We start from the raw sequence: 8,245 nt of genomic DNA, 5'->3' as shown, positions 1-8,245 counted from the left end.
ATCTTTTTACAATCTAAAGGATAAAAACATGATTCATATTACATCCATATTCAAATATACCATTACATCATTGTTCTTCAAAAGGATTACATACCAAACACTTGGAAATAGCAATGATCAAAGTTCCAAAATAGGTACACCATGGCTAAACAACATCCATGATCACTTCTAAGTCCTATATGCATTCATATACAACTAATGAATCAAAATATCCTACACATGAGGTTTTCTACATGTAAGAAATCTCAAAATGTCATATATCAGGTACAATCTACTCATGCTTCTTGCCTCGATCATCCTCACCTCTATCAGTACCTGAAATGATGCCCTACAACACGGGGTGAGATATACGAATATATCACAGTAAACCAGGGGTCCTTGGAGATCACTCCACCCTAAGGTTCACTTTCGATGAACATATAATCATAACAGCTTAACATATTCTTATCCATTAACAACACATGGACTTCCAAGAGAGATCCACGACAAGCTATTTCTCTTAGGCTCTTACCACATGGAGATCCACATAGGGCTGTTTCGAAGGGAAGTCCCTATCCTCAATCTAGGAACCTCCAAGAGAGATCCTCATAGGACTGTTTATCTTAAGCTCTTACCACATGGAGATCCACATAGGGCTTTTTCCAAGGGAAGTTCCTACCAATCATCCTCATCATAATTCTATCAATCATTACCTCAATCAATACTTACATTTATTAACCACTCCTCTATTACTCTTAAACAATAAAACATCAATCAATTATCATTAAGCTATCATAATATTTTTCAATGCATGAATCCATGCATGAGCATACAACAACTATCATCATTATATATCACACCTCATAAACCATTCCTCCTCAATGGAGTATGGTGGAACATTCAAGGGGATCAACTCCAAGGTCCAAAGGTTTACCTTGCACTTGAATCTTCCTCAAAACTTTCCTTTCCTCAATTGAACACAACCACAAGGGTTGGTCACTCCACTTGGTCCTCTTGCCTCAATCCTATCAATACAAGGAATACAATCAAACCTACAATCAAACAATGCTAACAATGCAAGAAAATGCTTAGTTCCAAGCATAGATTTCTCCAAATATCAAAGCATACTAAAATAACACTCTAAACTCATTTCTACCGTTTATTTAGCATTCCTAACAATATTTGTAAAGGAAATTAGCTTCAATTTAACTCAAACTCATAAAACCCATAAAAACACTATGCATTGTCTTCAACCTCTAGAAAACTCCATGAACACAAGGTTGGAGAAGTGGAAACTTACCATAATAGGTCACATAACCAAGCAATAGAGGTCTCCTAAGCTCCCATGGGTGAAGATGCCACGAAACTCCTCAATTCTTCAAAGGGTCAAAATCTTTGGAGAAAGAAATCTCTCTCCACAAAGCTTCCCACTCAAAACTAAGCTAGGATTTGGAATGAGGGAAGGATTCCTTACGTTTTTGGCTTTGGAATGGATGAATTTGGTCAAGAAATGGGAAAGCTAGGGTTTGCTGATCAATGGATTTCACTCCCTTCTCCCTCTTTCTGTTTCACGCGTGGAAGAAGAAGAAAATGAGGGAAAGTGGGGCTGATTCTTCAATTTACATATGTTAAGTTATGTTAACTGGGTATAAGCCCATCTATCTATTCACCTTCTTTCATCACCAAACTTAACCAAATGGTCTAAAAATTTTTGAGTAATATTCTTAACTTTACTTTTATATTTTGGGTACTTTTATCTACTCATATTTTTATTCCTTAATTCTCACTGACTGCACTTTTTATCTCAAAAGTACCCTTAACTCATTAATTTTAACCTCCTGCTTAATTCCACCCATTTATACATGCTTAATTACTTAATTACAAGTAATTAATTAAATTCTTAAGTTAGGGATATTATATTACTCACCAAAAGATTCTAAGTATTTTACTCTCCAACCTCAAAGAATTTCATGCACTGTGGAAGAAACTAGGTTTTGAAGCTTAATGGCAATGGAGTTTGCTCTCTTTTTGGGTAAGAAAGAAGAGGAATTGAGGACGATGAAGGTAAAATGCTGTAATCACTTGATTAGCCACTTAAGAAAACATGTTTTATGCTTTTTTGACTTTATTCTCTTTCTTCTTAACTAATTCCTTCTATGTCCTCTCTTCATTTAAATTACGCACTAGCTATGACTTAACATATAATGTGTGATTAACTTATAGTCTTTCTAAATTATTCTTTATATGATAAAACTTTAAGGTTTCCGGTAATTTTTTCAAATAGCAATTTTTACCACAAAACTTACTATAATTACACTTTTTATTGAAAGTGAATTATTCTCATATTCTTTTTTTTTTCTAATTTCTTTCTCATAATTTTGGAAAATTCATATTTTCTCATTATACAAGTACGAGTTATTATAGACACAAGTGCTATACAACTACAACATCTTTTGCCTTGGATGGCACGTGCTACTCAAAGGTGCGAGAGAAATTGTTCCGAAAAATGGTTATGCTGAGTCTCATAAAGAATTTTAATCAATTGGTGATGTCAACACAGTACACAAGGAAGACAGGACTATTCATCTTTGATCATGGCGGAGACCCACCTCAACCTTGAGGACGAGGTTGTTTGCAAGGGCGATGGAATGTAGCAATCAAGAATTATCCTTATTCCCTTTATCCTAGTTATTTGTTATTACATTAGTTTATCTTTATCTTAGTTGTTTAAATTGTTCTAGTAGGAGTTATCTTACGAGTGTCATTAGTTTTTTTTTTTATTTGGGTAGAAGAGTGTTATTAGTTTTAAATTCAAATTAGGATTTCCTTATCTTTGTTGAAATTATAATTTTATAAATTGTTAGCTCATTGAGCACATAAAAATAAATTCATGTCTCTCCTTAACATCTCAATATCCTCTCTAATCCTCTCTCCCTAGTCTCTCTTCTTTATCTTTTAATTTAATCGCAACATATACCCCTTTTTATACTAAAATGGATTTAATGTTTCTCATGTTATAGAAGATAAATTTATCTCCTATACATATATAAAAGTATATGAGACCCATATGGGGCCATGTGAAGAGAAGAGAGAAAAAAAATATAAACCTCACATACTTTTATGTGTGTATAAGAGATAAATTTATCTCCTGCAATAAGAGAAATATTAAACCCAAATATAATACATGTTTAAATCTGTTAATAGAAAACAGAATCCGATCAAATCAATAACAAATCCTATTTAATAGACAATTACATTTTGTATATGTTCGAGATCGGCCAACATGCCCAATCCACTAGCCCATTTCAGGCCCAATTCATTCCCATTTTTCGGAATTCATCCATATTTCTCTTGCACACACACTTCATACTTCTGTGAGAACACCTGGTCTATGCACCAGGTTGGCCCACATGGAGTATGGTACTGGACAGAGAACATGGACTCTTAACAACTTCGGCAGAATCGTTACTTATTCGTTACTTTGCCTCTCCTGCACGCACCATCACACACATCTCCTTTTTCAACTCAGAAGTCTTCTGATCCTCATATCATAGTTTTCCAGGGCTACTGTTATATCGATATATCATTCCCTACATGGGCCACAATCATTTTCCCTAAACACCATCATTCCCCTAATCTTATTCGAGATCAATGATTATCGAAAATCACTTGATTTTAGGAAATTACAACTTCTAGAGATAATCACAAATTTCGTAATATTAAGGAATAAGATTCGGTTATATTTTTCATCTATAATCCAACAATATAACTATTATGTTTTAAGCATGGATTTCATCTTTGATATCTCCCTATTTTCTTCTCCATTTTGCTTCTTTCCACCCCCATTCATTGAAAAAATAAAAATAAAAATAAAGAAAAGAAATAAAACAACACAAAATTTGAACTTCACTCAACTAGATGTTGAAATTGTTGAATGAAAGTGTTTACAAATTTTTTAGACTAACAACATGAATATGCATCGGTGCCCAGTTCCGAATAAGTTATTTGGTATTTACAAATCCAAATAACTAAATTCTTCCTTCTTTCTTCAAAGGAGAGCATTGAGGGAAAAACTTTCCTCTGTTGACATATCCAACATTCTCACATGTAGCAAGGGTGCTTCCACCTCCTTCAGGTGTTAAAACCACATCTTTCAAGTAGATTCCTTTGCAAGGGACAGTTTTGCTGCAGTCAAATTTGATTGCCACTTCAGAGGCACTTGTTCCTCTGATGTTTTGATACACCACGTTGCTCAATCCCACTGCTGACTCCTATCATTTCATCAACATGGTCGTGATTGATATAAATTTCATGCAATGCTATAATAGAAACAATTGCTCTCTATAAAAGGGCCTTTAGGTTGAGAGCATTAGAAATCACCTGCTCTTGGCATGACCCTTCCTTCTTGTCACAGTAGTTTTGATCTATGATTATGGGATTAGTCACATTTCGCATCACTATGTTCATAAATTTTATGTTTCTTGCATAGCCAGAACCTCCCTGTGTTAAGATAGAGTGAAAAAAAAGTAAAATAAATAAATAAGATACCATAATTAAAGCACCTCTCATCTTTCAAAATAAATACTCTCCACATGTAAGAAGTTGTATATTATGAAGAATCTCACTTAATTTTTTATTTTCACTGTTTTAGTTCACGTTGACATTAAGCACCAATGTATGAAAAAATCTCTTACTTGAAACATGTTTAAATTAAATGCTTTAGGCATTACATTGTAGTAAATGTAATATGACTTATGTGGCATGGTGGATAAAGAGTTTTCCCATTGTAATTGTCATGTCATTCCACAAAAACCGAATGAGAAAAAAAAATGATTTGCTGGTTCTAGTTAGTTAAGAGGTGGAATAGAAGAAAGTTGAACTACACATTTTTTTTTTTAATTAAAATGTTGTTGACTTGTGTGAAGTAGGTTACGAATTGGAGGAGTGTGTAAACTTGCCAAACCTTGTTAGTTGAAAGTATTTCTAGTCAACTTTGGGTCAGTTGGAAGTGATGACCGACCAAATAATACTTGTTAGCTCAAAAGTAGTCAAAGAAATAACAAAGTGGAAATTTGCAAAACTTGGGTGCACTATTTCCCCTTATACCAAATCCCTGTTCATGAGTCAACTTCTAAATATAATAATCTTATTGTGCCTAAAATTTGGCAATTTGTTACGAGGGGTTTGATTTTTTCATGTTGCATGAGAATTCAATTCTTATATTTTGACTCAACTAGTAGGGAGCCTCACATTTATTAAAAGAAAGAAAAAAGAAATTGCACGCAAATTAAAGAGTTACAACATAAAAATTAAATTCTCATAAAATATGAGAAAATATTTTCCCTTGTTATAATTATCCCTCAGTTCATACAAAGTTTAACCGAGTTGTTCTTGAAGGCCTTGAACTTTGGTAAAGTAAAAAAATAAAAATAAAAATTCAGTGGGTAATTTCAATTCAGCTTTTTGCGGTTTATATTTATTAATAAAGCCTCTATTTTCAACCGTTTCAAATTATGTAAAGTGGATAATAGCAATGTCCAACACTTACCTGCCAAGTCTTTATTCTCACTCCATTAGTTGTTCCTGTTAAGGTGGCTCTGTTCACTACCACATTGGAGACTTCAGCTTCTGAGTTACCAGCCCCTAAGCTTCCAATGCTGCAAAATAATTCAACATCAACATTATTTTTAACCAATGAATATAAAATTGTAACTTAAAAGAGTTTTTTGAGGAATAATCATAAAAACCTGATTCCATGTCCTGGTCCGCAAGTGATATCTTTGGCTCGAACATTTTGGGACCCACTTACGATGGAAATACAGTCATCACCTTCAGCAAAAAAAAAAAAAGGAAAAAAAATTAGAAATTTTAAAATTCAGGTGAACTTTTTTTATTTTATATTTTTTTTGTGGATCTTCGTTTTTACCTGTCCCAATGACACTATTGCTTATGACAATATTTTGTGTCTCTGTTATGTGAATTCCGTCAGTGTTAGGACTTTTCCCTGGTGCTTTGACCACAAGATTCATAGCTCTAACATTGTTGCATTTCTGAAACTTAACATGCATTTGCTGTGCATTTTTGAACATGAGGTTTGCCACTCTCAAATTGTTGCATTCATAAAAAGTCACAGCCTATTAAACAATTTTTCCAGGAAAAATTAGAATTCACTTTGTAAAATTATAGTAGTTAAATTTTTATGTTACGAATAACATTAACTTACAGTTGGCGCCTCTTTGCATGGCTGTGACACAAAAGGAGGAGAGAAAAGAAATCATGTTCAGTACTGAAAATCACTATAATTAAAGGGATAGGATATTCTTAATGCCAAATAATCAAATAATGTTATTATCAATGTTAATACATATCTTAACCGTTGATTTTCGTCATTCAATAGTTATCATTTTCATGAATTAAACTCATTAATTAATTATTAATTTGCAATAAATGATAATCGTTGATTGACGAAAATCAACGGTTAAGATATGATAGTGACATTGATAGTAACATTATTTGGTAGTGACAATATTCTATCCCATAATTTAAAATATAAATAAGTTCAAATGAGAAGAAAGATTTAGATATGGGATAATAATAAAATTCATATATATTGTTTCTTTAAAATTCAAACCACATATTGGGAAAATAATAATAATAACAATCAATAGTCATTACTGAAAATCTCTAAAATAAAAATTGAAATAAATTAAAATGAGAAGAAAATTTTAGATATGGGATAATAATAAGTTCAAATACACTGTTCCTTTAAAATTCAAACCACTTATTGGGAAAATAATAACAATAATCAATGGTAATTCACATATGCATTATTCATTGATTTAGAGGAGATAAATCCAATGTGCAATGTAAATGGAACAGGGGTTTCGTTGATTTTAATCATTTTTAATAACTTACAAGGGATTCATTGATTTTGCAAGAGTTCTGCCACCATTTTTTCCCATTACCATTGAAAATGCCGCCACCATCAACTGTCAGATTCATGACCGTTTCAAACATAATCCAGAGTCGACTATCTTTTTGATATGCTGACATTTGAGGCCATGCTTTGATAGTTCCATAGATCTAACATGATGAAACATGAAACACAAAAAATAAATTATTTATGAGAAAAAGAAGAAGATAAACCTTGATTCACAAGGCTCTCCGACTTATTAAGATAGAGGGAGGGTCCATTATACATAATTTTATCCTTGCATTGTTGCAAGAAGGCTTTTTCATATATTCAAAATCATGATCTTCGAATAACATGAAACAACCTTAGCACATTGCTAGAAGGCTCACACTCAAATTACTTATGAACAATGAGTGTAAAATCAGCTAATTTCTCACTTTGCATTACTTGTGAACATATTATCCTCACCGTAAAGGCAGTATTCTTTTTACATGGGCCTGAAAATTTTATTGGCTTTAGATGATAAACCCTGCTTTCAGGGACCACAAGATCACCCCCTGTAGAACATGCCTCATTCCATGCCTTCTCAAATGCCTAAAGGCCAAAACAAAAGAAAAAAGAAAAAAAGAAAAAGAAAGTGAGAGATTGAGAACTGAATAGACTTGAGTATCATATTCACAATGTTGTTGTTACGTTACCAAGGTATCATCTATTCCATCATTAGCTTTGGCTCCATAATCATCAACATTAACCGTTCTACGATGAGACCTTGAAGATGGGGTAGATCGACCACCCCTTTTCATGATACCAAATTCTTCGTGTTTTGGCTTCGTCAATCTCCCAGGTTCAGTGTAACTTCGGTGGTTATTTTGATGCTGTGTGTTCGCTATGTAAGAGCCAAAACACAAGCCAAATGAGACAAATATGATGAAAACTGAAAGCACTACACTTGGTTGAGACATTCTAATGTTTTCAATTTATGGAAAAAGAACACACTGAATGAAGGACAAAAAATAGGTTTGCGGTAAATTAAATATCAAAGGAATAGCAATGTATTTATAGGAAAGTTAAGAGCTGGTTTTCTTTAAAAAGAAAGTGGGGATGGAGAGAGAGAAAGGAGTGCAAGATAGAAGCAAAGTGTGGTTAGAAGATTGGAATGCTAACGCTACATACACAGACGGAGACGAAACTAGTACTGGGGTGGTACCAGAATTTTGTATAAGTGATATTTCTTAATTCAAATGAAGAAAAATTCAAATTGAGGTTATTTGTTTCTGGTTGTTTGTGCTTGTTTACCAACAATCGAGCATTTTGGTCGGAAAATTGCTTTTGCAGATTTGGCTGCAATCTTAC

The 8,245-nt window shown here is 33.1% G+C and overlaps 1 protein-coding gene across 1 annotated transcript; it reads right to left on the bottom strand.

Annotated features, from left to right (window-relative positions):
* Positions 1–4,007: 4,007 nt before the first annotated feature.
* Positions 4,008–7,854, bottom strand: LOC133293664 (polygalacturonase-like). The gene is made up of 9 exons (XM_061492259.1): positions 7,591–7,854; positions 7,361–7,486; positions 6,895–7,062; positions 6,203–6,223; positions 5,906–6,113; positions 5,727–5,808; positions 5,528–5,636; positions 4,360–4,479; positions 4,008–4,250 (listed from the first exon to the last, which is right to left on the bottom strand). Exons 1-9 carry the CDS (start codon positions 7,852–7,854, stop codon positions 4,008–4,010), a joined length of 1,341 nt encoding a protein of 446 aa, XP_061348243.1.
* Between the last annotated feature and the right edge of the window lie 391 nt (positions 7,855–8,245).

The sequence above is a fragment of the Gastrolobium bilobum genome, unplaced genomic scaffold (assembly GCF_033153095.1).
Source record: "Gastrolobium bilobum isolate Gb01-03AN ecotype WA unplaced genomic scaffold, APGP_CSIRO_Gbil_v1 utg49475, whole genome shotgun sequence".
NCBI lineage: Eukaryota > Viridiplantae > Streptophyta > Magnoliopsida > Fabales > Fabaceae > Gastrolobium > Gastrolobium bilobum.
Note: the sequence above shows the minus strand (reverse complement) of the source record. Positions and strands in the feature narration are given on the sequence as shown.

Coding starts and splice junctions, on each gene's coding strand:
- LOC133293664 (XM_061492259.1), bottom strand. CDS start 7,854: ATGTCTCAACCAAGTGTAGTGCTTTCAGTTTTCATCATATTTGTCTCA. Junction 7,063..7,360: donor AAAAGAATACTGCCTTTACG/GTGAGGATAATA, acceptor TCATCATGTTAG/ATCTATGGAACTATCAAAGC. Junction 4,251..4,359: donor AAGGGTCATGCCAAGAGCAG/GTGATTTCTAAT, acceptor ATGAAATGATAG/GAGTCAGCAGTGGGATTGAG.